General features: G+C 38.8%; 1 protein-coding gene across 1 annotated transcript in view; it reads left to right on the top strand.

The window, feature by feature from the left end:
* AIG1 (androgen induced 1) overlaps positions 1-27,336 on the top strand; it is a 122,516-nt gene that overhangs the window by 46,319 nt on the left and 48,861 nt on the right. The window contains exon 3 of the mRNA XM_041423998.1: positions 1,216-1,317. Within this exon, the coding sequence (XP_041279932.1) occupies positions 1,216-1,317 (102 nt within the window). The remainder of the gene's footprint in view (positions 1-1,215; positions 1,318-27,336) is intronic.

The following is a 27,336-nucleotide window of genomic DNA, read 5'->3' as shown; positions in this document are numbered from 1 at the left end:
CCATTGATTAACTGCAAACCTCAATTTTACGTTTCTAAAGTCAGAGGCTAATGAACTAACTTATGCCTACACTATTATACATGCTAGTAATTTGCAGAATGTGCTATGCTCACCCCATATTTCTTTCACTGATCCTATAAATGAGCTGTAAGATCATAAGCTACATGAGTTTGGACGTAACTGAATACTTCCCTTCTATCTCAGTGAAAGTTCTATCTTTTGGCTCTCAATCTTTGAACGTGGATTTAGCATTACTGTTTAGACAGCCCCTGTAAATGGTCATTGAAAAGCTTCTGGCCCAGGTGTTGGGTTTTACTGCTATGAACAATAAGCCTTTTTTATTACTAGAAAGCTATGACTCAAATTCAAGGTAAGAAAGCAGTGGTGTTTTAATTGGAAAAATACTTACTTGCCACAGCTAAGGTAAGCTAAAACTATTATTTCTGTACATTTTTGTGGGTTTGTATTGTCTTTGCCTTTCAGACATCAAGATAACTTGAAAGAATATGTGAACACTTTGGCAAAAATTTAGCCTACTGTAAACTATCTGATCCATTTGTCCTGTCTTCTGTCTACAGGAAATAATGGTCACTTTCTGGGCCCCTAGTAAATAGTCTCCGAGAAGAACCAAGCCAAATTTCATATTGACAAATGAGCAGGATACTGGACCTCTTCTCTGTGGATCCCAGTCCATGAATTGTGTTCAAAGTCATTAAAGGTTCTTTGGGTTTTTTTTTAAAAGCTGTCTTGATGGCTGACACAGAAAAGTGCAAATACGAATTTACAGGCTTCTGTTCAGGAGTGAATGTTTCATGTTGATATGTTGTATGAATTCCAAGTGATACTTTAGCTGATTTTCCATTGTTTTCTATCCTGTTAGTGGAGAAACATTATTTATATGCCACATCTGCTACTAAAGTCTAATATTCACTTGTAATTTGGCCATAGGCATGTAAGTCAAAAAATGGGATTTTTTTTTTCCTGGCTAAAAGTTAAGGAAAAGAAAAAAAAAAGAAGAAAAGTTAAAACCTCAGTGAATGCAAAGAGTAATCCAGATTCAAACTGTTGATTACAACAGTATTTGGTGAAAGAACAATAATGCCCATGTCTATCCCTAAATCCTTTGCTAAGTGACCCATTTTGCTATCTAAAGAATGCAACTAATTTTTCAGAAGCATATATTTAAAAATGTCTTGTTTTTTTTTTCCTCCTTAGTTTGTTGTGATGATGTTTTGGAGCATCTATATCTATGACAGGGAACTGGTTTACCCAAAGCTGCTTGATAATTTTATACCAGCATGGCTAAATCACGGAATGGTGAGTAAAGTAATGTAAACACTTCCTTGCATAAACAAAAGTGTAAGACACTGATTTCTTTGTGCATGCTTCTGTATACTCTTGGTGCTAATCCCTTGAGAAGTGATTGAGGAATGTGATTTGCAAGGAAGAGTAACATCTTTCCTTCCTTGTCTCCTGGAGTCATATTTGAATCCTTATTAGGTTGAAACTGGAGATTTGAACTTACATGTCCTACATCCCAGGCTTGTTGTGGGGGTCAGCTCTTTCCTATGTAAGGTAACTTTCCCAGAGAAATGTCACCGTGGTCATGAGTAAGAGATTGTTCCATAAAATAGAACTTCTGAATTTGACAAATCTTGCTCTAAAATGACAGAAACACTTAAGTGAATGTTTCTTTACCAGTCTACCAAAGAATAATTCATGATTAAAACCTTTTGGTTAAAATGCTTTTCAAAAAATCTCTATTTATTGGACTTGGGTGTTTTTAGAAAAAGAACTCATGCACACCAAACTTATGTAGCAGAACCTCTATCTGAATATTTTTAATAATGTGGAATTATATGTATCGATGCAAAGCTTTAAAATTGATGCATTGGTATTCATAAAGGTAGCTTCTTGAGAAGAAATCTGACCTTTTAATCCCTCTCTGCTATGTGAAGTCAGACATCCTTTCTCTCAACTATATATTTAAATGCCAAGGGAAAGTTAAGGCCACAATTTGCCATCAGGTACTTTCCACTGTTGATGCAGCATTTGGAGCTGAAAAGTGTCGTGTTTGCTTCTCTAGTTGCATTTGTGCAAAATGTTTCTTTATTACTTTGTTTCCTCATCAAGATGTGACAAACCATTTGGCACTGCTGTTCATCAGTAGATGACAGCGGAGCTCATGCTTCCAGGTGTGGGCACTTTATCACCACAGCAGATCAAGATTTGTCCACCATTGCTGTGCTTGATAAATTGGTCTGCTGTGGAGTGGGACAGATGACACTGCTGTTCATTTGTTCCCCAGTTTGTGTCAAAGGAGCGGTATGAGAGTTGTTACTGACAAGAGGAGCATCAGCTTCTGCTAGATACTGTACTGTTTTGTGATGTTTTGAAAGGAACAGCATGATATTATGTGTGTCTAGAGCTGAGGATAGAGTCTGATGACTCCTGCCATGTTTGTTCAGGCTGTCCTCCCTTGAGCTTTGAGGTTACAAACTGAAAACTCGCAAACACTGCAACACTGCTAAACCATACACATCTTGATTTTTTCTCCGCAACAGATCAGTCCCAGCTCTGATGACATTTCTTTCAGGTGACATTCCATATACTGGAAGTGCCTAATCCGTAACATTTTTCATGATTGTACATTGTGAAGCAGTTGGCAGCAAAAGGCCGTAGGTATTCAGGAAGTCTTCTCTGTGCTGTAAATAAAAGGCAACTCAAGCTCATGTTGCTTTGTAGAAATGTATACTTAGTGAAATATGTGAAGAGGTCTTTTGTTTGATGTTTTTGGACATCATAGAGTTTACTGAAATGTATTGTGTCCAACTATTTTAGACTTTTTTTTCCAACTTGAAATATTGTTGAAAGCATTTTTGAAAGACTTTTGTAAAGGAATAGGTTTCTGTGTCAGTCTCCATTTATCCAAGTGTTCTTCAGTTAGATCACAAAGGAAGCTTATGGCTGTGGGGCTTTTCACCACATTTAGTACATTCTTTCTGATGTTTTATCTATCATTTTATCCTCACCAGCTTTCATGCTAATTAATTCCGATGCATTGCTCATCATAGTATGAAAGGGTTATTAAACTACCTTGAGAATGCTTGCACCTCACTTAGTAGTAGTTAAAATTTTGACATGGTAAATTTTAGAGAATATGATAGAGGCCCACTTGGTGAAAGTGTAGGACCTCTGGGAATAGTTTAGAAAAGTCAGTATCCCTGGCTATTTCTTTATACTGAAATAAACATTTATTCCCATGTATTCCTGCATATTTTGACAGCAGTTGTGCGCATGGAATGGTAACTATTCTGAAAGCAAGGGTGGCCATGCTGAAGCCCAGCCTTGCACAACAAAACTCACACAAGAGACTCTCATCTGTCAGTGAGGGGTGGTTTATTTAGCTTCTGTCGCCTTGCTGATTAATCCCACTTTTGAGTGAGCTTCCCACAAAGTATCTGGTACAGCTCCTAAGGATATGAGGTCAAACATTACTTAACCTGTGAGCACTCTATCCAGAATTTTTTCACAGCAATTCCCCCAAAATATTTTTTTTAGCACCAAAAAAAATTTTAAAAAACAAATTTGCACAATTAAAAAGCCTTCTACTATATTATGATCAGCTGTAACAACTTGCTCAAGTGTTGACATCAACCTGCAAAATCCATACAGAGAAAAGGAGTAAAAGTCATGAAATCTGGGTGTAAGAACAGCAATCATATTTCCATTAGTAATATGGGCATGTATTGGTATTGGAAGCATTAGAAGCATTTTCAGGTGACTATCTTGAAGGCTCTGTGAAGAAATTGTTTGAAGAGCTCGTCTGATTCAGTGCCTTAGCCCAGGATGAAGTGGTTTGGACTGTGGTGCCTGCTGCTTTTTAAGCTTATAGTAATTAGTTCTCCTTTTTCTTTTCCTCCTTTCCCATCCTTTTTTTTTTGCAGTTACAGCACTGTCCATATCTAAACCCCTATATTCTTGAACACACTGTAATGTCTTGTTAATACTCAGAGATACCAGTCCTTCATAGCAACACTTTTTCAACATTAAAAAAAAAATAAGAATTATAGAAAAACTTCCTTTCTAGAAATGGGAAACATGTGGGAAGTGAACCTTGGAAATATGCAGACCCATTACCAATTCAATTTTAATATTTTTTATAAATTTTCATAGAAAAAGAGGAGAGGCTTATTGCCATGCAGAACTGATTCAGCATAAAATTGCATATAGTTTCAAGAACATCTTTCTATTATATATATATATATATATATATATATATATATATATATATATATATATAATATGTATATACACACCCCCATACCCACACCCTCTATTAGCCACAAATATAATTCCTGTATTTGGGAAAATCTGTGTATAAAGTGGTGTCATATGGTACCAGATAGTACTTCATATGTGCAGATTCATACACTTGTGAAAGGTATCACTAGCAGAGTTATACTGTGCCATAAAACTGATGTATTGCATCATCTCAGTCAGTTCATTAATCCATAACCAATCACTATGACTTGATAAATGATGATGGAAATCAATGGCAGGGTTGCTGCTGATTTGACCAACACAAGGATTTAATTTCTGTTTATTATCTGAAGGAACACATTTGAGTAGGTTGATGCATGGATAATTTTTTCAGAAATTATATTCTCTTTAACAGAAATTATATTCTCTTCAGCACAGGCTTTAAAACTAAAGGTTGCCCTTATTCTAACCAATGCCCACTTAAACAGATATGTAGACTGAATTAATTTATGCTTGAGCATTGCTGATTTTGAGCCAGGTTACATGGCAGGACTCCCTGCAGTATCTGTCCAAGTTAGCATACCATTTCAGCGAGAGTCCTTCTTTGGTTTTTGCAGACACTGTCTCAAATTTGTTTTAAAAATGTGAATCATCTTTTGTTTGTGGGAAGGAAAGCAAAATACAGAGATAGAAATTACTTACTGAGGAGTTGAAATGCTCTGGAGGTCAGAAACAAAGTAATGTCTTCATATGAAGACCCTAGAGGAGAGGTCAGGAAGGGGGAAAGAGAAATATGCTCTGCATCTGTGGAGTTGGAAAAATGATTATTGTCTCGGTTCTCTGCCACTGCAGTCTATATGAGCTCTTCCAGTTTTGTACTCTGTTATTTTTTAAGCTACTTTCGGGAAATGGGAAACAAAGGCATTTCTAGAAAGACTTACCTTCTGTTCTAGTATTCAAGAAAATGCACAAAAACTGGGACAAATAGCAGTTGGAGGAAGGAGAGGAGAAGGAAGAGGAAGGAGCCCGTCCAAGAGATGTATCTCTGTTTCACAAGTTGTCTCTCTTATCGCTGACTACTCAGCTGAAAAGTTGAGCCGACCAAAGAGTGGTACAAAGTCACACCAACACCTCTCCAATTGTTTGTCCTAGCAGCCTTGTCCATGGCTTGTGTGTCTTTTTGTTTTAATGATGGAAAGGACATAGTCCTGTTGGAGTGAGTCTGGAGGAGGGCCGCAAAGGTGATTAGAGGGATGTAACACCTTTTCTATGAGGAAAGGATGAGAGAGTTGACATTGTTCAGCCTGGAGAAGTGATGGTTCCAGAGTGACTTTATTCCAGTCTTTCAGCACCTGAAGTGGTCCTTCAACCACTTCAACCAACAGCTGGATGGACTTTTTACAAGAATATATAATGACAGGACAAGGATATGTAGTGACAGGAGAATGGCTTCAAACTGAAAGAGGGCAGGTTAGTTAATGAGACATTAGGAAGAGATTCTTTCCTGTGAGGGTTGTGAAGTACTGGAACAGGTGTCCAGAGAAGCTGTGAATGTCTGGTGCCTTGAAGTGTTCAAGGCCTGGCTGGATGGAACTCTGAGCAATCTGATCTAATGGAAGGGGTCCCTCCCTATGGCAGGGTGGTTGGAAGTGGGTGATCTTTAAGGTCCTTTCCAATCCAAATCATTCTGTGATTTTATGAAAGTTGGTTCTCTGGTGTAAATATTTTTTCCTTGATGATTTAACAAGAACAGTAGAAAAGGCATGCAAAAATCAAAATCCATAGTAACCTGAACATAAAGATTGGAATGTCCAAAAGTGGTGAGTTATTTGACAAACCCATCTCTCCATTAATCACTGGTCAGGTGATACACAGTGGTCACTCTGATGTGTGAACAAGGAGACTCTGTTTTTCATCAGGGTGTTTCTCTCCATGTAGACCTAAAAATCCTTTTCAGCAATTGTTAATTTGAAACAGTGCATTATACTTCCTGTGGATGCTTTCCTAACACAGCACATCCCATGGATGGGCTCTGCTTTTTAAATTTAGTGCACCTTCTTAATGCTTCATGCTTCTGCCTAGAAGATATTTACATTTTTCTGGGATTTATTTTCTAAATCCAATAAATGTGTTTCAAGGATAGTACAACTCAAGTGCTCTTCTTAATTTATTTACAATATTTTCATATGTTAGGTGTGAATAAAATTTTCAGTGCTTCAGGAAGGCATTCTCACTTTCTACATAAGTTGCAAGGTTTTCTGATAAAAATCAGGGAAAATTTTAAATTTAATTTCCAACAGACTAACCACTCCTAGATGGCTATTATTTAAACATCTGATGGAGAGAATAGCAATTGAAGCTCGTTGCCTGGGGACTCAGGATATTTGCAAAACCCATGAAAATAATGTTGTTGAATTTGTACACTTTTTGCATGTTTATGCTGCAGTTACATGGCTCCGTCTGCTATCTCTCCTCATTATCTGCCAGTTCCACCACTGGAGCGTAACTACAGTGGTATCAATTATCTCCCTGCTCTGGGGAGAAAAGCAGCATCAGCTTAAAAGATTTTCTTTTATTTTCTCTTACTTATGTGAAGGGCTTGGAAATTGGTGGTATGTCAAAACCTGTGATAGTATAGCACCTGAAAATTGAGATAGGCTGCTAGGGTGAAGAAGTCCTGGTTGTCTAAATGGCATCCTCTGGGGGCATTAGGAAAACCCCTTTACCTAACACAGTAACAGCACAGCAGTTTTTGTGAAGTGGGAGGCTGGCCTTAACTATGTTACATATCTGCCAGAGAACACTCATCAGGGTAAGGTGAAGACAGCTTTTTAACTGGACACAGATGCTGAATTTTTCCGATTGTTTGCTATTTCCACTAATATGGAGGAAACCCCACGGAGGCTCCTCCTGATATAAACATCCCTAAACCTTAGTAACAAGGAACCGTTTTTAAAACATCTTCGAGCACTTAACAGCAAAACCTGCAAGCCCTTTTCTGGGCGTGAACATTGAAAATAAAAGGCCTGAGAGCTGAAATCCCCAGAAGAAATCTCTTTCAAGAAGTTTAACTACCTTCTGTCACAAGGTCACATAACTCAGTCTGCTAGCAGACAGCATGAGAGCATCTAGTGTCAACACCAGGTTGTGGAGTTACTACCAAAGGAAGAGAGAAGGGGAGAGAGTTAGAGAGCACACAAAGGGAGGTTAGGGAAGGATGGTTGAATGAAAGGAAAAGACAGGCGGGAGGAAAGAGATTAATTAAATAGTCAGCTGATGCTGTTCCAGTTCCTACCTAAAGAAAAAAAACAGAAAAGAAAAGTAACAGATGAGGCAAGTGAATAAAAAAGGAGCCACAGAATAATGTAGACATGCTGGAAGAGACTCAAAATGGTAAAGGGAACTTCAGGGAGGAGGAGGAGGAAGAGAGAAGCAAGGAAATAAACAGTAAGAAAGAGAAATGGAGAGTATGTTTTCTTACATGTCTTCACTGGGTAGGATTCCCTGAGATGTATTAGTTTGAGGAATTGAGAGCAAGGAAATGGCTTATGGGTGCTGCTCTGAGGAGTAGAATTGTTTCTCTTGCCATTGGATGTAGGTTTACAGGTCAAGTAAAGTAATATTTGCATAGTGACATGCCAGGAGCTTCAAAACTTTGGAAAAAGTTTAAGATTAAAACCACCCGCGACCACGCAAGAGTATGAAGCCTGTGTTCATATAAAACTTCCTGTGTAACATCTGTAGAATGACATTGATGTCTTTGCATCTGTCTATATTTTTATCTGACAAGGCTGTACATAATCTTGATCACCTGTTTAACTCTCAAATCTAAAGTCCTGTGTTTAGAAAAGACGCTTTTTTTTGCCATATCAGCTGTGAAGTGTGAAGTGCATTGCATATTAAAACAGTTTGCTGAGGGTGAGGGTTGCAGGTGAGCTAGAGGGTCACATTTGAAATACCAGTCGTAAGGAGGTCTTCTGTCTGTATTCAAACTGCCCTGCTTTAACAGCCAAAGCTAGGTGTAACTCTGGAAGTAGTAATTATGCTGATAGTAATAATACTGATAATGAAAGCTTAAAGCCAGATTTTCAGCTGAAGTTGCTCATACAAATGTTTGTTAGAGTGATTACTATGGGCACAAAGCAAATAACCAACAAAAAGCCCCAAAAGGGCACGTGAAAGGGGCCTTAGCCTTTCTCTGAGTGCGGAGTACTGAGCTATGTTTCCTAGAAGTAGAGCTTGGCCCTGGACTGCTAGGTTTGCTGTTACACCAGCAGTGATGGGGATGGACATGCATTTGGTTCAGTCACAGAGTTCTGACAATATTAGGAATGCTGGTTTTGTTTTAACATTCACTTTTTGTGCAGCTTATATTGCTTGCCATAGACACTGCTGTAGCTGTGCATAACTCTCTGTAGTGCCTAAGATGGTACATTTTCAGGTGCTACTGCACCATTTATCAGATATATAGTTACAGGTTATAAATGTAAATAAATGTTCAACTTTAAAATCAGTGCAAAATGCATTAATAAGTAGTATGCATTTCCAGTTAAAAATATGTGCTTTCTTCTCTCTGCTAAATCAAACATTTGTTTTATCTTTTTAACAGAATAGATTTCTGGTTTCTTCCCTGAATTTTTTCAAGAGAACATAGGCAGATAGTAGAGTCAAACATTACGGGATACATTGTTATGATTACTAATGAGTATATTCAAAGTCTTTTATCACGAAAAGAGAACATTTCACTAGGAAAAATTAATGTATTGGAGGAGGATGGGTTTTATTGATGAAGGTTTAATAAGTCAACTGCCAGCTACAAGTTATGTACTCTAATAAACACTCCATACCTGAGCATCCTGGAAGCTATCACAATGAAGAGCTTTGTCTCCTTAGCAGTTCTCACAAACACAAGGAAGAATGCAAATATCTCTTTGAAGGTATAATAGTTCAATAAACATTTATTGTCTACCTTTATGTATTTAAAGAACTATGTTTTGCCCTATGATTACAGTAAAATACAGTATTATGAACCCTTGGACACATTGATTACCATTAGCATCCAGATAAGAATTAGACTTTGCATAGTAAAAGTGGGACTGTACTACATTGTACCCACTTTACTAAACTGTGCTGTTAGTGTTCACACATGTGGCAAATGTGACTTAATCAGACCACAAATATTTTGCAGCATTCCATGGTATCTCATTTATTTGTTTAATGTGCCACTATAGCAACTGAATTCCATCCTTTTAGATTCTTTTTTTTCACAGACCTATGATCTACTTGATTGAAGCTTGGCAGACAGCTTTTCCTTCAATTGAAGGCATATGTACTAACTTAGTGACCAGATTTTTACCTATTTATCATTGTTGGAAAGTGGGTTATTTCACATGGACACAATACCAGAACAATCAGCAGACCTGGGGAAGGGAATCTGAACCCAAAAGCTTATATGCTTTTTCCAGCCCTTGAAGTTGATGGAATAAAAAATACTGCTTCTCCCTGTATCCACAGATCATTATTGCTTCAGGAAAACTAATACAAGGAAATATTTTGACATTGTTTTTGTAAAAAATTACCACTTTTTAGAAGTAGCTTTTTTCTTTGTTAAATGCTGTCTTCTGTGTGTCTTTGTATTTGGAAACAGACAGCATTTCTGCAGAAGTAATTTCATATTCAGATGATTAATATGTTGAAATAGTGCCACAGCACTAATGTTTTATACATGCTGATAGGCAGAAATCAAGAATTTGGGGATAACCTTGGTACCTCTGCTCATGGAAGACTAAGCTTTAACATAACCTGTTATGTTCAATCCTCATATTTTAAAATTTCCCACATAGATACAAAGAAGTAAAAACAGTGTACATTTTTAGTAACTGGAGGTAGCACAGAGAATGTTTTTGACAGATGTGTAAGCCATTGCCATTAGTCATGCAGTTCTACAATTGTCCCTTCTACCTTTGGACCTTTATGTAACACACCGAAGTTCCATCCTGGTGCCCTACTCAGGAAAAGCCATAACCTTTCAGAGGTGTCTTGTTACTGTCAGAGACCATGAGTCTGACTAAGGTGACCCTTTCCTTCCCTCTGACACCAGAGTTATGTGAGCAGGAAACAACTCTTACCATGGAGAAATAGCAGATGGTGTGAAGTGTCTCAAAATGGCAAGAGGCAGACTAGTGGCCAATACATGATTTGCTCTTCCATCTCCATTGCATTATTAACTGATACCCTTTGACTCTTCACAGCTTGCTTTCTCTTCAAAACAAGGAATGCTGCATATTTGAAGGGCTGCTTTTAAACCCCATTTTTATATTTCTATTTTTATTCCTAGATCTGTTTCACTAAACAATCTGAGGGGAAAATATGTTGTGTTAGATCAAAAGCATTTTTTATGTCTTCATTACCTTGTGCCTGTGTTTTGTGGGGCTTTGTGATGCTAGCTGGAAAAACACTGCTGTTTGCCAGAGGGTTTATGGTACTGTGCTTGATTCTGGCTGTGAAGTGTCCCAGGCGGGGCTGGGCTGCTGTGCCAGCCCAGGCTGCCTGTGCCTGCCCTCTGCCCCTCACCGTGCTGGGGCTTGCTGAGACCTCTGAGGGATTTCCCATTCACTTGCCTCAGCATCCCGTTCATTCGGCTACAGTGAAGAGAGGAATTGCCTGCTGCAGATTCCTCTGAGGTTCATGGATGCAAATGCAACTGAGAGTTAGGGTTGGTACTGTCCATTCTGCTGCACAGCACGAGTGGCCTCTACTACAAATAATAACATTACCCATGGTTATGTACAAATTTAGTGCTCCTGGTATATCATAAAAATTCTAGGCTGATGTGAGGCATGCTATAGAAAGTCAAATATACTTAGAAAGGAAATTCTTTTTTATAAAAATGACTGTAACAGTCAAATCACATCTTTCAGTTTATTTCCAACAGGAAGAAATTTTATATGCTTCTTGGGGCTTTTAGCTTTTTATTCTGTTACTTTGAGCTTTACCAGCTTTCTATAAAGCCAGTATACAGGGTTCCAACTTGCTGAGTCACTGTAATGCACATTTTTGTGGCTTCTTTTGCAAATGCAATATGTAATGTAGATTTTTTTTAGTGAACTATTTATGAGAAAGAGGAAATATGCACATCAGTCTACTGAACTTCCTATTTTAAGGCAGTTTTTAAAATAAAGGAATGGGAAATTATATAATTTTCTACTAAGGAAACATCCATTAAAAGTGTCTTTTTACTAACACACAGATTTACTGATGTCTCCATTAATAAACAAATTTTTGTTGGCTGCAAGTTGTTTAAAAATTTGTACAGCTGCAAATCATGTTAGGAGATGAATATACATATTCTTAGATCAGAGACTAAGGTGGATGGTATTTTGGTCTCTGCTCCTAAAGCAGAGGAATGAAAGATGGAAAAGAAGAGGGAATTTGAAGGAGAAAGAAAATCAAGTGTCAGAAGCTAAGAGAAAAAGTGATAGCCATATAGGTTGTTAAGGAGGAGAAGACAGAAAACAAAGTAGAGGAAACCAAATGCTGAAATAAAGAGGTGCTAATAGTAGTCAGCTGGAGAGAACCATAGAATATGGAGGTGATAATTGTGTGTACTGTACTTCACTGAGAAAAAGCTTGAGAGAGAAGTTTAAAGCACCCAGTGTATATTGAAAATGGCATCCATAGTTTATTTTAGCCCAACATGCAGAAATTTAGCTTCATTTGGTTTCTTGTGACCACTGTTTTTACAGAACAGTTCTCTTTTTCCAGCATTTTTGCGCATGTAGAAACCAAAAGAATGCCCCGCTTTGCACCCTTGCTGCCTCTACTGTCGCCAGAGCTTGTGGGTCTTTAAATCTCCCAGTTGTTTGTCTGAACACTGTGCTACTGAGCCTCCCATAGTTTTATTCTCCATGACATCAGTTTGTTTGGATTATTACATATAGCAAATCTTTAGTAATATATTTATTATGCATGTATGTATATAGTTTGTATATATAGTGTATGTGTAGTGTTTGTGTGTATATATGCATATATATGCTCACACCCAACCCCACACACACCACACATAGAGAGAAATACTTAATATATATATTGCCATTTAGCTGTTAATTATTATATTGGTAGATAATACAATTTTAAAGAATATCTATCATTCTATCTATGCTGATCTCCTTTGATAGAAACAAAAGATGTTTAGACCTTATATTTCTCTCAGTCTAAATGAATGGACAGGTAAAGAGCGGCAGAAGAGAGTTAGTATTTTCCCTGTGTTACAGAGGAGAAATGAAAACATGGAATTTGTGGTTTGCCTGAACCTACATGCAGTTTATTAGAGATTGAACTGCAAAGTGAATCTGCATTTGCTTCATTAGTCAGTACTTTTGTTAAGAAATTATTCACTCTACAAACCAGGCAAAGACAACAAATCATAGTCTATGAATGAGCATTCACTTGGGTTTCAAACTTAGGCTCTACTGGAAGGAAGAAGTGACTCAATTTTTGAATAGGGTGATCTTGCTCTAAGTCCTGCTTCACTTAGTTACAATAGGCGTTTCATTATTTTCATTTTGTTTATATCACTGGAAGTACAGGTTCACCTCACCAACTGCTTTTGTGTTTATGTTTTCTTTTAGTATAGTAACTATTGACAACTTATTCCAAATAATTTGATTTTGGGCGTACCTTTTCTCTGTAAGGAGGAAAATCCCTTAGGTTTCCATTCCTTCTCACGTAATGATTGATTTGAGAAGAGAGACGCTGATACATAAACAGAAGGATGATTTAAGAAGGATGAACTTGGAAACTGAAAATATTCCAAAGGAGAAGAGCTCCCTCTCATGTGCCCCTGCCCTGACATTTTAGAAGTGTTTTTTTCTTTTGTTGTCCAGGAATGCTGTTGGGACCAAAGTGGGGGACAGGGGGCAGAAGGGGGCGAGTGGGTGTTACCACTAACCAAGATCAAGGAAAGCTGAGAAGTTGCAAATTTTTTAAAGATCTTTCAAAAGTATGAAACTAATTTATGGAGTCAAAGCTATTTCAGAAGTTATGTCAATAGTTTGATTGTGGATAAGAGGAAATAAAAATACCCCTAAGACATAAAATAGCTTGTGCAAAAGTGGGTCACTGACAGTGCAGTGTAAGAAGTGGCCATGGGGAGTTGTATTTTGATAATTTTGACTGGGGTAATAAGGTGTATGTTTACTAGACAAAGTTACACCAGAATGAGTAGCAGCACAATGTAGAGACCTGGATCCACTTTGGAAAGTACCTTTCTTCAGGCAAGAATTCAGTGTTTACCAGTTCTGTCTCAAATCTGGACTCTACAGCTTAGCTGGCAGTAATACAAATATTCACAGCTGTATAAAAAATGTTATTTAGTTCACAACAGTAGCCATGGTTACCTGCATACTTTCATTGCCTTATTCATGTGCAATTCTTTTTTTTTCTGGAAATACCATTACCATGTAATACAATACTGTACAGCCTCTTGGTAAGTTTTACAGTGTCAGGAAGAAAACTCTGTGGTGAACCTGAAAGTGTATTTTATCGAGTTGACTTGTTCATGGAAGATCCCACCTATACATTGCTAGGCAGAGCAGGGCAAGTCTGAACATTCTGTGACTGCAATCTCAAAATATAAATAGTAATATGTAAAATTCCTTGGCATTGAAAATTCTCTGATAGTGTTTTAACTGCACAACATTTTAAAAGAACTAGCCCCTGCTTGGTCCCTTGGTCGCAGGTGACACAGACCTGCCAGTTCCTGTCAGTACATGTTAGACTAGCATGACTATCCTCATTTACTCTTGCAAGAAATGTCAACCCCAGCAATCTCAGAAGGGTAGAAAAGTGCTATGATTTTCCTTTTCTCTCTTACTTTTGTAAGTATAACTCAGTGCACTCCATGCAGATGAAATATACTTGAGAATCTAGTGTTTCTGTTATGTTCATGAAAACTAGTCTCACGTGTATTATTGCAGCAGAATTCCCAACTGTAGTCTAACCTTTGCTAGGAAAAGAAAATAGTATTTAATTTTCCAGATATCTCAGATCACTTAGCAAACAAATGAATTAAACTTTACAAAAGTATTAAAGACAGTTTACTTAGGCTTATATATTCTTTTCTTAATTGAGAGGTGTGACATTAATTCTGGAGGATTAAAATTGCCCATTGGTTTAAATTAACAGGAGCAAAAGGAGTAAAGGATATTTGCTTCTTTAATCTGGCAAATTTATCTACAGAATTTCAGTATAAGGTTCCTTACCACTATTGCTACTTTTGTAGAGAACACTTACTAGACTAAATGTAAAAGTCATATTTCAGGTTGCATTTTCATATAAACAGTGAAACCTAGGATTTTAATAAGTGTTGCATAGAGATTGAGCTGAATTTCTAGAACAAAGTTTAAAAATTTCTTATGTAACCTTATGAAACCTTGTTAAAAGCCTGATAAGAGTTTTAAAATACTATCCAGGCCTGTTTTTAATGCATCTCCTATAGGATAAAGGAAGATGGCATTAAGATGAAAATTTCTATAGTGAAGCTGGCTGTTACCACAGTCTGGCTTCTGCTCCTGCCCTAGCACTGCCAGCTTGGAGCTATTTATAGGCATTAGCCTATATGTATCCACACACGTGGATCTACTACTCTCTTTAGCAGTAGTTCTGCTCCTGAAGAAGTTGGTCTGAGGTTTCAAGCTTTATTTTTCCTTTCAGTGACCAGTTTCTTCAGCTATCCTTGTTACCAATTAGTGGGAATTTGGCAGGCATTCACTCGCTCTCGGAGCTCTTGCATCAGCTTTCCTGCACTGGCCTACGAGGCAGAAGGCTCAATTGTGGTGCCTTCAAATTCTTCAAACCTAGTTTCTTACAGTACTGGACCCTCTGCATCATCTTATGATTTCAATACCTTTTCCTCCTGAAGTGAGAATGACAATACTCTTCAAAAATGCTAATCGGTTCCCTTATCTCAAAGATACAACTTGTCTCAGTTACAAAAACAAAATTGCCTCTTTGTCAGATCCCACACCAGAATTCAATTTTCTTCTGACTGCAGTGAAGTATTCTGGTCCTGTGCAAGATTTACAGTACAAATAAAACCTGTTCTCTTTCATTTTCCTGATGATGAATTCTGGGCAATAAATGCTTTCCCCAGGAGTCAGCACTTGCTTACAATAGAGGCATTGTTTAAGTTTGCTGCACCACAGCACGGCTGCAGCCTTGTGTGGTCTGCAGCATTCTCTTAACACTTCATGCCTTCCTTCACCCATCCATAAATTAGATACAAGGCAGCCAAGCACAGCCTTTCTGCATCCTGCTCTACACCACCTTTATCCATGACATGAATCCCAAAATGATACGTGCTCCCTGTCAGAGGCTGAGTGAGAGCATGCTCCACTACCATAGCAGCAGCAGCAGCAGAGGCAAGCCTCAGGCAGTGGCCTTGGAGTGGTTATGTCTTCTGCCACCTCATGGAGCACACTTATGTAGCACTGAGGACAGCAAAAAGCTCTGATAGCTGGTACCTTTGCAGTGATGGGCTCAAAACTAAGTTAAACTGAGAAAATAAAATAACAGAACAAGTGTTTGATACAAACCATCATCTCCTTCATTCTCACATTCTCAGTTCCAACGATTGTTTCTCTGCCACACAACTTGAGCACATTGGTGGTCTAATGCAAGAGGGGTTTTCCTGTTTGAATGGAGTGGAAAGCATTCTGCAGCTATGCAATTGGTTCTCCCTGTTAGTGGTGATTTTTAAAATAAATATAATATTTTGATTTCTTTAGCTACTTGTGGTAGTTTACTTTTGAAGAACATTTAACTTAGCCTTTTGGCTTTCACTAAAGAGTGGCTCAAATGTTAAACAAAGATAATTGTGCAGAAATGTGCTTGCACCAAATAAGTCTTTGATATCAAATTCATAACCTTCTGGAAAGGTAGTAAATTTTATATCCAATACATAGGTAATTTTTCCTCCATGTTAGCAACTTGAAACCATTTTTACAGCTCTAGTCAGCACTCCCCCCACTTTATTTATCTCTTCTTTTCTGTAGCTGCATAATGCATATGCATTGTATCTTTTTCCCTCTTGCAGTGTTTTGTCCTTAAAAGATATGAAGCAATGTGTTCAGTGTCTGCTAATATAATTCTTTCCATGGCAGAAAATTATGACTTTTGCAGAAAGAGAGTTTGCTATAAGCTGATGGGAAGTCTCACAGCATCAAGTTTGAGTTTTAGCTGGGACTTCCACCCCTCATATGTACTTAAGCACTCCTAAGCAGAGGAGATGTCGTGCTTAAATTATTTTCGTCTTCTGACCTCTTCAGTTCTGAACTTCCAACCACTAAAATGTGAGGTTTCTTTAGTATTGATTTCAAAGGACAGGTCAAGGTTAAATGTCAATGTGAAAAGGAAGGAAAATATAGTTCCCCATGGGTTCCTTCCAACTCAGGATATTCTATGATTCTATATAGTATTATCTGGGTATCCAGTGTCCAGTTAATATAAATAAATCAGTTTTACTAGAATTTGTTGGAGTGTTTTTACTGCTAAAACTCAGACCCCATGGGATATGGTTAACAATCTCCAGATTGTGAAATGGAAAGGAGTATCAGCAGCACAGAAAAAAATTTTCTCAGTGAGGAGGGCTACTGCAACTGGATTTCATGGAGATGCAAAAGGAAGCTAGCTGCTCAGATCATGAGACAATCTTCTTCCACTTGCTGTCTTCATGGCAGGGCATTTACCAAACCTGCTGTGCTACTAGAGGGGCAAAGAAGGGGCTGGTGAGCTACCCAGGGAGAGCCAAGCTGAGCTCTCTAGCACGCTCCTCGAGGCAGGGATCGATGTTTGCCTGTTTTTAGTGCTTGGGGAATTGCCTCCTGGGGTGGCATTTAAATGCGCTGTGTGTTGACTGAAGTCTTATGGGACTGAAATGAACACAGACTCTTCTTTCCTTTCTTTTGCAAGTCTGTCCACAAGGAAGCCTTGGATGACATTTGACACTGTCTCACTTTTCACGTCTTTGTCAAACTCTGGCCACATAGAGGCTCTGTAAGGAAACTGGATGCTGGGACAAGGAGTGGGTTGGAATCTGTCTGCTCACAAGATACTCTGTGACTAAGTGCATTTCTTTCATCATAACCTTTTCCACCTTGCTGATTGAGAAACTGGGTAATGATGATACACAGATAGTTTTTCAGAAAATTTTATGGACCTATTGACTTGTAAGGAACATCTTTGTGGCTAAATGAGATGTCCTGCTTGTAAAAGGCTGTTTATCTCAGCTGGTCTCTACACAAGTTCAAGGAAAATGAATGGGCAGAAAAATATGTCCACCACCAAACAGCCTAAGGTGCAGTACAGAAAGCTGTATTTAGAACATAATATTATAGACATGTTGTCAAGGAGTATTCCTGTTGCACAATGTTCTGAAAACATCTCTGTTTGCCTCGAGGGAATGCCCGTCTGCCCTTCTTATGATCCATGGGAAAAACTACCCTTGTGGTAAACGCAGATGGAGTGTTTCCAATGTCTAATACCCATCCTGTTTTTGTTCCTAGTACAGCAACTGAAGTGATGTGTTTGTGGAAATCATACTGGTACACAATAGAGAGAGGAGAGTTTTCAACTTTTAAGGCTCTATGATTACAGAAAAACTCAACTTTAAGGACACTATTATAATGCTAACGTTTTCTGGTTTGCAATTATTAAGTGTTTTTGAAACGTTTACCATGTTTTGTAGTTGATATCCAGTAGCTGTGATACTGTTTAAATCCTATCCCCAGTGCCTCTTTCCAATTACCCTGCCCCTCCAGATGGACATTATTCTTTCAAGGAACTATCCTCCCACAAAAGCAGTGACTCAGGATGCTTTCAGGAGCTATCCTTTGGAATGCATCATATGCTTGCGCTTGTACTGCTCATGCACCAGTCCTACTTGGGCATTTCTTTCCATGAAATATAGAGATTAATCCTGAGCATCCTATGCTGGTATCATTGTTTTGGGGCTCTTCACCAGGTGTCAGTGGTTTTGAGGTGTACGCTTGCAAACATTAAGGTATGAGTGGTCAGGATTAAAAATAGCAGAGGCCCAGAATTATGCAAGTTTGTGAATTGTATCTTCATAGGTTAATCCTTATGGTCTCAGTTTGAAGCTCTTCTTCACACCATGAAGGACTGGAAAACCTTTTTTATTCAATAAAACCTGAGATTATCAACTAATTAGAGCATAATTATCAACTGAGTAAATTGAGTATCTGATACAAAGAGGAGGGCAGAGTAAACATTTGAATTTCACTTTTGGTTTGCCCTTTTACTTCAATACTTCTTCACAGCATTCAATCCTGTGGCATAAGCCCTTTAGGACAACATTATTCCCTCAGGACCATGTTCTGTCTTCTTTCCTCAAGCTGTGTTTTACTTGTCAGTGCAGAGGTCTGTGCTGCGAAACCAAGATCTTTCAGTGTGTTGCTCGCTGTATTTCCTGTAAAGACAAACTATGTGGTGGCAATGATATTATCACCATTATCACTATTTGCCCGCTTTGTATGTCCAGTGCATATTCTTAGCACCTTGTTCATTTTTCTACTCTTTAGATTCCAAGCATAGAAAACTGTGACTACATCATTTGTTTTGCACTTGGAGTTGCTTTCATTCATTTTACACTGAGAAAAAAGAGACAGGTCACCAAGCAGGTGCTGAGAGTTTGATGGAAGGGAATGCATGTTGTCCTTTCAGGGCACTTAAACTCCAGTTATGACCAATGAGCTGATCTTGAGCCCTCATTCTTGCTCCAGAAGAACAGAATCCATTACACAATTTGCCTCTTAGTGCCACATGCAGCAAGAGGACCTAATGCCCACCTACCCTGTGGCAGGGTAATCACTGGGGTTTTCTTTGGCCTGGCCTGTTCCCATGTGGTACAGCTCCTGGTCTTGAAGGCACTGCATCCAAATTAGTCTTCCCTTTGGCCAGGCTTTTTTGGTGGCTGAGATGGCTGTACTGCTGCCAGCTCCAGTGTGAACACCATGGGTGCTATCTCAGAAATCCTTGCAGTACGATTCAGGGCATGGCACAGACATGCCTCCTGTCTCCTTATCTGTAAAAATGCTCCAGGTTGGGTAGCTTGTCAACTTGCAAACTTAGGGGTAGGTGTGTCCGGATGGTATTTTGCAGACAGATGCAACTTGATTCTGTTGTGAGCTTGCTGATACCCAGTCAGGAGCAAGTTATTAGGTTGGTTGTGCATTATGCTAACCACAGCTACACACTCCTCGTTCATTGTTGGCAAGGATTCATCCAGACTCAGAAAGAGGGTGAGTCCTCACCTACCAGCAAAATACATACAGACAAACTCAGACATCCATGGCATGTAAGGTCTGAAAAGAATATTAGATGTTTTTGTCTGACCTTCTACTTAACACAAACCATAACTTTTCACTTGCACCTGTAGTGAGCCCCAGTAATATTCATTGAGCTGAAGTTTGTCTCCAGAAAGGCATTTGGTCATGATCTGAAAAGATAGCAATCTTATTTTCCTTAGCAGCTTGCTCCTGTCATTATTCTCTGTCACTGCTAATTCTTTTCCAAATTTCTGTCTTGTCCAGCTTCAGCTTGTTATGCTTTCCACTGCTCTTTTAACAGAGTCTTTTATCCCTCATCTTGTATCATGGTTTTCCATATGAGGAGAGATCTTATGTCTCCTTTTGGAGAAGCTGATCAGGTTAAGACCCTTGAAAGTGTCATCTCAGGAGATGATCTACAATCTCCCAGGCACCAATATCTCTTATTACCCCTCTTCCCATACCCTCTTTTAATGGATGGCACCTGAGCTATCCTTACGTTGTGAGCTACATGAATCCATGGGTCTGATGTCCCCTTGCAGGTCATTTTGATCATCCCTAGCAAATCAGCACACACGCAAGGTAAGATGGTCACCACCTAATAATCTTTAATAAAGCAGTGTTGTTTATTTTAGGAGTAATGCCTGACAGAGAAAATGAGTTATATATGGTAAACTGTTTACATGTGGTTGACCTAAGTACCAGCTGTAATGCTTCAGCTGCTATTGCTGCTTTTACAGACAGATGTGAGTTTGTCACTTGTTGATGCCACTTTATGTCTGCATGCAGTTCCTTTGCTTTAAACTAATTTTAAGGCTCTCCCAGTCCATTATTCTTGTTGCATGCTAAAAACATCTCCCACGTGAGGGAATTGCATGCAGCAAACTCTGCACTTTAGTTTATCTGTCAGTTTGTATTAATTATTCCTCTCTTTTTTTTTTTTTTTTTTTTTTTTTTTTTAATGCAGCCTGAAATAAGCCAGCATCTTGTTTCTCTCTTACTTGGATAGAATGATAGAGCTTACCAAAAATATGTTGTACCTACTCATAAATGCAGAACAGGTAGGGTTTCCAAGGTCTCACCACTGACAAAACCAAACACACCACTTCTATAGACACCGAGCAGTCTGCATAGCCATTATTCACCAGTTGTTCATACATTTATAGATTGTATTTAATCTTTATATGATTAATGGAGGCAAAAAATTGTAATGGTTGTCTTTTTCTTTTTTTTTTTTCCTTTGGTTGGTTGCTTTTCGTTGTTGTTGTAGGATCAGGTTTTCTCCATTATTTTGTACATTTTAAATCTGTAAGTCACAACATAATTTCCTCTGAGTTAGTGTAAACCTGAAGAGCATCTTCATACTGGTACTTCATGATTGGGTTGAGAGAAGGAAAAACTGTTATGAGAGCCAGAAGCTAAACCCACAGCCCAGAACTGTTGTGTCAGGTGCTTGAAAAGTAAATTTTTCCAAGTCTACGTTGTTCTGGAGAACTGCTGGGAGAAGGCAGAACGCCACCAGTGCAGCCATACTGAAGTAGCCTGATGGATCTTTTAGATTGTTTATAAGCATGGACAATTTTTTAAAATAACAAAATGACAAAATTTCAGCTATACCAAACAACATTTCCTGTCAAAAATTTGTTTTGAAAGATGTTTTCTAACTCCAACATGCAATTTTGTGACTATTCTAAGTGTGATGCTTTTTTCAGCCTTAGCTTTGGGGATACCTTAATTACCTTGAGGTTTGATTTTGGTATCGTGTTATAGAATTTATTGGCAGAATGTTATTATTTTTTTAAATTTACATAAACAGTTTTTTATGGCATCTTACAGTTTCAAGGTAGTTTATGGAGGTAACAGGGAAGTACAGAAGGGATGATGTTAAATAAGCCAGTCACAATAACTTGTTTGCCAGATGTGTTGTGGAATTTTGGGTGGAGTTTGTTAAATCCCACATGGGGGAAAAGAAGGTTGGAGAGTCACTTCAGAAATATTGCCTGAATTTAAGCTGCACTGGGAAGTTAATTTAGCTGCTTTTAAGCTTTTCAGGAGCTAGTGTGAGAAAATCCAGTTATAAAGATGGGTTGGGAAATGGATAAGTCTTGCACCTCCACAGAGGTCTGTAGTTCAGCCATATCACAGTGGGCACAGCAATGCACATGTTTGAAAAGAATTGTTTCCATCACTTGCAGAGAAAAGTTCTGGAGTTTGTGCACAGATGGAAGTAAAACAGCTGTCAGCAGGGCCCTCCCGGCCTGGAGGCAGGAGTCTGCAAGGTATCGGTGTTGCAGCCCGGCAGGTGAAAGTGTCACCTCTCCTGGGTGACACTCTGGGAGCTTGCATACGTGTTGCATCTCACACTGTCTGCAGTATCTGATTCTCATCCTTCTTGAGGATGGGCCCGGAGCTGGGGTGCAGCTATGCCATCATATTTTGATGCAGGGGTGGGTAGCAGGATGTGTTCATTAACCTAATTAATTTCTTCATTGTCTCTACATTAACCTTTGAATCCATTACCACTCTTGTTTGTTTTTCCTATGTGTTAGAGGCCAATTTTCCCCACGGGTTTTGCCTATCAAGTTGTTTTGCAAACAAACAGCTTCTCTCTGAAGAGACATTTCTCCGCGGAGTTCTAAGTCTAAACAAGACCAGAGGCAAAGTCTAAACAAGCAAGTAAAACCACTTTTAGTAGGTTTAACAAAATAAAAAGGCCTGTTCACTGTGCTAAAACTGTACCAAGTGTTGCTGTAGTTAAATTAATGTCTGCCTCCTTGACTTTGACATACCAGGTAAAACAAGAAAGTTTTTTCCCTGCTTACAGGGGAGATGAGTGTGGTCTTTAATTTCTTTCACATTTTCCTAAGTTACTAGAAAGGAAGCTGCATCTATCTTGAACTCTTTCCAAATATGTCTTTCTGTGGATGTCTGCAAATCCCAGCAGATATTGGGATTACATTTTCCAGGATTCCATTTAGATGAGATCAAGTGAGGATGTAGCCTGTGCAAGTCCTGGTCCTTGCTCTAGGGCATCTCAGGTGCAACCTGGACTCTTCCTAAACCATGGGCTTCCACCTGAGACCACTTTTCCTCACCGTTGTCCCATGGCTCTGCTTTGTTTAAAACAGCTCATGGAAAGGGATTTTCTGACCTCTGGTACCTCCCTATTCTGTCTTAAAACATAATTGTGCACTTGTACAGCCTGCAAACTGAGACAAGGAAGACTCACAGACTCTCTGCTTCCCTCTTGAAGGAGAAATAGAAATGTCAGAGGTTTCTGTCCTTTTTTTCAGCAGCGTCTTTAGAGGAATGTAGACATAGAGGCTAGATCTGGGATATGCTGAGTTTTCATACCTTTTCTAGTTCGCTCTTAACCAAAAATTTACTGGTTATTTAAAATCCCACCAGGACACCAAAATTGTTATGTTGTTTGCATGCCTCTCCTTGTGTTGTTTTTGGATTGCACTATGAATGGCAGCATAACAGATGTGAGTTCCTTCTGTGCATTCATGCTTTTTTCCTTTATTTGAAAGTTCCTGTTCTGACCTTGTAAAATCTAGGGCCTTTCAGAAAAGAGAAATTAGAGCGTTTAGTTTCCAAAATCTCTTTCACACACAGACATCTGGGTACACACACCCATACTGATTACATTTTGTTTATAAGGAATTTGATTTTTTTGCAAAATATTTCTTAATACATTTTAAAGAGAAATTTAAATATAGCATATGGTTTCATACAAATTATTACATGTCTTCTTTAGTAGAGCTTGGTGATTACTGTAAGTATTACTGGTAAATATAAAATCTATTTAAATTTGAGAACATGGGCATCTGGCAGAGAAGAATATTGGCTATTTAGGCCTCAGCTTCCATACAGTGTGAGTCAAATGAAACTTGGCACTAGTTGTACTGTTTAGTCTTAAAACATTTTTTATAAGCTTCCTTTCTCTCAGTGAGATCAGATCAGCCAGTGAGATGGTGTTCTGATCAGCATGGACTGGTGTGGTTGTAGTACTCTGTGGAAGATAATTTTGGAAACAATATTAAATTATACTTTGAAAGGAATAAAATCATTAAAAATTCATCAGTTTCCCTTCATAGATTTTTAAAATTCAGTATAATTCTTAAGATTTAGGACAGAAAATAGCTATACAAGTAATTTTTCTTTTAAGTCCATGGCATTGTTAACTTAATTTTTCTCAGCTTTCCTAAATGCAATCTTCTAACAAAATCAAGAGCATATCTAGATGAAAGACGTAGCCAAAGCTTGAATCACAACACTCCAGTCCTTCCAGATTACTGGGAGAAGTAGACTTGACTAGGTCTTTGGAAGATGGCAATATGAAAGATACCTAAAAAATAAAAATTAAGAAATACATACTTCACAGGTGTAGGAGCTGTGGGCAAATGCTTCTGAAGGGTTCAACTTGTCCCAGAGAACAGAGAAACAACAGAGGTGTTAGGTTTTCTAAAGGCTGTCTTGCAACTTTCCTCACCCCTTTGACACTGATACAAGTTAGGCCATTCCTTTCAGTGCAGCAAGGTATTGCCCAGTGGTTTGCTTCGTAAGAAACACATTCACAGACTTTACATATAACTAATTTTTTTAAGCAAAATGTTAAAATGTTTTTCTGGAGTTGAACTGAATTGTTGTTTGCTATTTACCTATCTTATCAAGGCCTTTCCTCATCATATGACATCTTACATGCTGTCAAGATGCAGTGTGATTTCTGTGTGAATTTCACTGCAGTAAACAAAACTGCAGAAACTTGGTCACATTATCTGGGCTTAAAAAATTATGTACTGCAGTCTGAATTGCCAGATACACCAAAAGTGGTGTATTGCTTCTAACCAAGTGTCTTGAACATGGCATGTGCCAAGAAAAGGACAAGTTTTCAGAAATGGGGCAGAACTGAAGGGACAGGCAGTGCATGTTCATAGCTGAAATTGGACATAAGTGGTGAGTGTGCACGCTGTGCATTCCTCTGGGTCAGGTGCCAAACAGAGCAGCTCAGAGGACTGTGTCTATATAGTTATACTTCTCTGCTGGCATATACCTTATTTCCTGATCCTGTTAGCTGCTGTCTCCTCACTCAGTCACTGCTCTGTCCCCTCATTCACTTGGCCTCAGTGAAGTTTTATAGTTGTTAAATACATGGAATACCTTATGGAGAGAGGCTGCTGAGGAGAGCAATAACTTTTTTGTTGCTGTTGAAACAATGACTTTTATTTGGACTGTACTTACTTTTTAAGAATAATTGCTGTCTTTATCTGAAAATAAATATGTATAAGTGAGCTATAATTTTTTAAGTATTTAAGTACATTCTTAGAACTTCATTCCCTGATCCATCAGAAGATGATGAAGCTTATTAGGAGTCTGCACCATCTCTCTTGTGAAGTAGGCTGAGGGAACTGGGCCTGTTTATCTTGGAGAAGAGATAATTGAGAGGGCACATGCACACAAGTATCTTAAGGGTGGATGACAAGATGAAAGGACCAGCCAGCACTGTCCAGGAACAAAACAAGGGGCAGCAGACCCAAACTGAAATACAGGAAATTCCATCTGATTGTGAGGGAGAGCTCCTTCACTTACACAGTCACTTTGAGGGTAACAGAGCATTTGGACACATTGCCCAGAGAAGTTGTGAAGTCTCTTTCTCTGGAGACATTCAAAACCAGCCCGGATATGATCCTCTGCAGCCTGCTGTACATGAACCTGCTTTAGCAGAGTCATTTCACTGCATGATCTCCAGAGGTCCCTCCCAACCCCAACCATTCTGTAATTCTGTGACTTAATTGGGTTAGCATTTTCAGAAATGAAATTCATTTTCATTGTTCTATCCCTGCACCCAGTGGGGTTTGTCCTGAGCTGAAGTACCATGAGGCCTAGGTGGATCTTCCATCTCTGTTAACTTTCTGGTCTCTTGTTGGTCTGTAGTGGACTTGTAAAAGTTCTGAGCCAGAAAAGAACACAAGGGTAAAAAAAAGGGAATGCCTGCTCAGAATCTTATTCTTTCCCTTTTTATCTGTAGTTTTGACTGCTTTTAAAAGGTGATCAAAAAGCTGTTCTTATACCAGAAGCCAGCATGTGCGGTGAGGCACACAACTGTTTTTCTCTAGTCTTGCCCTAGAAGTCTTCTATTTCTCCTTGCTGTCCAGCACTGACAGAGCTGTGCATCGTGCATCTCCATGCCTGACCAGTGGCTGGGTTTCTCTGAAGCTTGGCTGGTTGCACTTTGGCACCAATGCACAAGATGCATCAGAAAAGCAGGACACAACCAAACACCTGGTTGTGGCTTCTTCTGCTGGTTGTGTCACTTCTGCTTCACTTCTGATAAATTTGAAAAAACTGATATGTGAGCAGTTATCTGGAGGAAAAGAAAAGGAAAAAGAGTGAGGGAGAAGAGCATAGGGAGGACACAGGCAAGGGAAGCAAGGAGGAGAGAGCTGTGACATGGCAGGGAAAGGAGAGCCAAGGCTCAGGGAATGGCAGGGAAGAGCTGTGCAGAGGACATGTCCAGCCCAGCGGGTGGGGATGAAGACAGTGATGATACAGAGGAGCCATTGGCCTAAGACCGTGACAGGAAGGTTCTAAAATCAAATGGGAGGATGCTACATAAAGGACTTATGGGCTAAATCGATTTAAACGTGTTGGTCTGGAGGAGGGGAAACCAGTGTTTATGTTTGTTTGATGTGATATCCCTGAAGCTGAATAGTAGCTTATGAATGTGCCAAAGAAACAAAACTGGAGAAGTTCTTCTCAGTGCAAATAGTAAATATAGTCAAGAATTACTCTTTTATAAATTGAACTTGGTAGATGTTATCAATTTATGCCTCAATTTATTGCCTCATGATTTGATGAGACATTTTGGATGCTGCTGCCAATAGCAAAGTGTAGCTGACACACAAATTAAATCCTTCTGGCCTTCTACTAGCTTTCTGGTATGGCTTTTCCTGAAGGACTGGTGTTCTTTGCTGTGAGCATGCCAGATGTAGCAGAGGTCAATCAGGGACTAGAACCATTAGCTGGGCTTGATTGTAAATGCTGTCCAAAAAAATTTCCTGCTTAAATAAGTGGTATTCTCTTCTCTATAAAAAGCCTACTAATTTCTCCCACATAAAGTCTTTACCTCAAAAAAAGCACCAAAAATGGAGAAGCAGAGGAAGCAGGGAGAGGACAGAGGGAAGGGAAGGGAAGGGAAGGGAAGGGAAGGGAAGGGAACTGCTTGCCATTTATATCAGTGTTCTGTAGCTGGGGTAGGGAGAGAAATTTCCTCAGATAAACATTCAGATATACAGCATCATTTTTTCAGATTCTGTCTTCTCGCTCTATCTCTGCATTCCTTGTGACCCTCTTCATCCTTTGCATTCTTTTCACCAATTTGGGTGTTTTGTACTTTGCCTTGCAGACAGAAAAAATATTTTTCTGGCACCAGTCATAATAGTGTAAGAGAGACAGAATCTCTGGCATACTAACCTCAAGATACAGATTATTTTAGTCCAAAATCGTATGAAGAAGGATTGTTCTATTGGAAAGGAAGATGCTTTTTTATTTTTCTTCTTAATTGGTCCAAACAACAGCACCTGTCTGTGGGGTCTCCCCCCAGATTATTGCTGAAGACATTTTATGTTAGACATAACACTAGAATTATAAACAAGTGGTTACCATGACATTGTTATAGATGTGTGTGGTGCCCTATATTGTGTTCAAGTTGCTTCTTTTTATTTAG

Source organism: Onychostruthus taczanowskii, unplaced genomic scaffold, assembly GCF_017590055.1.
Source record: "Onychostruthus taczanowskii isolate IOZ18803 unplaced genomic scaffold, ASM1759005v1 scaffold8, whole genome shotgun sequence".
In the NCBI taxonomy this organism is placed as follows: Eukaryota; Metazoa; Chordata; class Aves; order Passeriformes; family Passeridae; genus Onychostruthus; species Onychostruthus taczanowskii.
Note: the sequence above shows the minus strand (reverse complement) of the source record. Positions and strands in the feature narration are given on the sequence as shown.